General features: G+C 27.8%; 1 protein-coding gene across 1 annotated transcript in view; it reads left to right on the forward strand.

Annotated features, from left to right (window-relative positions):
- Positions 1-1,978, forward strand: part of LOC119580456 (uncharacterized protein DDB_G0292186-like) — an 80,747-nt gene that overhangs the window by 74,509 nt on the left and 4,260 nt on the right. Inside the window, exons 3-4 of the mRNA XM_037928608.1 lie at positions 1-47; positions 1,464-1,480. The exon at positions 1-47 is cut by the window's left edge and continues 81 nt beyond it. Coding sequence (XP_037784536.1) covers positions 1-47; positions 1,464-1,480 — 64 coding nt within the window. The remainder of the gene's footprint in view (positions 48-1,463; positions 1,481-1,978) is intronic.

Genomic DNA, 1,978 nt, shown 5'->3' on the forward strand with positions numbered 1-1,978 from the left:
CGTTCTGCCACCAGGAGCGATGACGCGACTGACGGTCCGATTGGAGAGTTGGAAAGATCGATTTCCCCCCCCTTTGTTTCGGTTTTATCTCGAAAATCGTTTTTTAAAGGGATATCTTTTTTTTAAGATAATTTCTAAAAATGATCAAAGTTCGTACCTGATTCTTCATGTTGGTCGAGATGAAAAATATTGGTATTGGTGAGGTAAATTTGGGTTATTTTTATGATTGAATCTGAGTGATTTCTTTACACTGAATGCCATCTGGGAAGAAAAAATCAGGAACATCTGTGACAACTATATATATATATATATATATATACATATATATATATATATATATATATATATGTATATATATATATATATATATATATATATATATATATAATATTATATATATATATATATATATATATATATATGTATATATATGTGTATATATACATATATATTTTTTCTTCTTCTTCTTCTTTTTCTTTTCTATTCTTTTCTTTCTTTCTTTCTTTCTTTCTTTCTTTCTTTCTTTCCTTTTTTCTTTTCTTTTTTTTCTTTCTTTCTTTCTTCCTTTCCTTTTCTTTTCTTTTTCTCTTTTCTTTCTTTTTATCTACAAACGCAATTAGATTGACAACGATAAGGAAAAATAGACGAAGCAAAATTCGTATTTTTATGTCAATGATTATCTGTGGAAATAGATTGATATGTAATCTGGTTTAAGGAGGAAGAAATCGAGAGATAGATAGATAGATAGATAGGAGAAAGAGAGGAGAGAGAGGAGGGAGAGAGAGAGAGAGAAAGAGCTAGAGAGAGATAGAGAGAGAGAGAGAGAGAGAGAGAGAGAGAAAGAGATAGAAAGAGAAAGAGAGAGACAGAGAGAGAGAAAGAGAGAGAGAGAGAAAGAGAGAGAGAGAGAGAGAGAATAAGAGAGATAAAGAGAGATAGGAATTAGAAGAAAGAGAGAAATAAATGATGATGATGATAATGATACAAAGAAATATGATAGGAACAGTAATTAAGAAATAAATATGAAAACAGATATGAATAATAAATATAAAATGAACTATAATATGAAAGTAATAGTGATAACGTTGAAAAGGTGGATGTTAATGATAAAAAAACGAGAATAATGCCATAATCAATAAAGATAATAATGAAAGCAAAAACACTAGCAAACATGACCATCACCTGATAACAAAGATTAAAATCAATAATTACCTTTATTGTAATAACAGTTACTATATCCTTGTTATTATCTGCAGTGGTACCATCGTCATTAAATAATATTCCAAATACTATTAGTAATGATAGCAAAGATGATAATTAAAACTATAAACAGGAATTCTGTCATATCAGCTTTACTAAAGTAAATTAGATTGCATGAACAAATATCATACGAGCCTATAATATTTTCCATGATGATATTAGCAATTAAGATTATGTGCAAGAACATTTTTGAACACCTTCAGGGCACACTGTTCTTCAGGTAACAAAAATTTATATATATATATATATATATATATATATATATATATATATATATAGATATATATATATATATATATATATATATATATATATATATATATATATACATATATATATGTGTGCGTGTGTGTGTGTGTGTGTGTGTGTGTGTGTGTGTGTGTGTGTGTGTGTGTGTGTGTATGTGTATATGTGTGTGTGTGTGTGTGTGCGTGTTTCATAGCGTATACTGAATACATATATATTTCCTTTATTTTTTTTTTATATACGTATAATACTACATATACTGAAAAAGACACTTTTGTTTTTATTTATCTTTAACTTCTCCTTCTCCTTCTCCCTTTTCTTAGATTTATAATTCTGGCGTTTTCACTAATTCTCCATAACACCTGTTGAATCTTTCATGAATAACAAGGAAAATACAACAAATTCATGGGATATTATCATCATTAACATCATCATTTCCTAATTTTCACTCATTTTTCCTTCTTTTTCTTTT

The sequence above is a fragment of the Penaeus monodon genome, chromosome 13 (genome assembly GCF_015228065.2).
Source record: "Penaeus monodon isolate SGIC_2016 chromosome 13, NSTDA_Pmon_1, whole genome shotgun sequence".
Taxonomy (NCBI): domain Eukaryota; kingdom Metazoa; phylum Arthropoda; class Malacostraca; order Decapoda; family Penaeidae; genus Penaeus; species Penaeus monodon.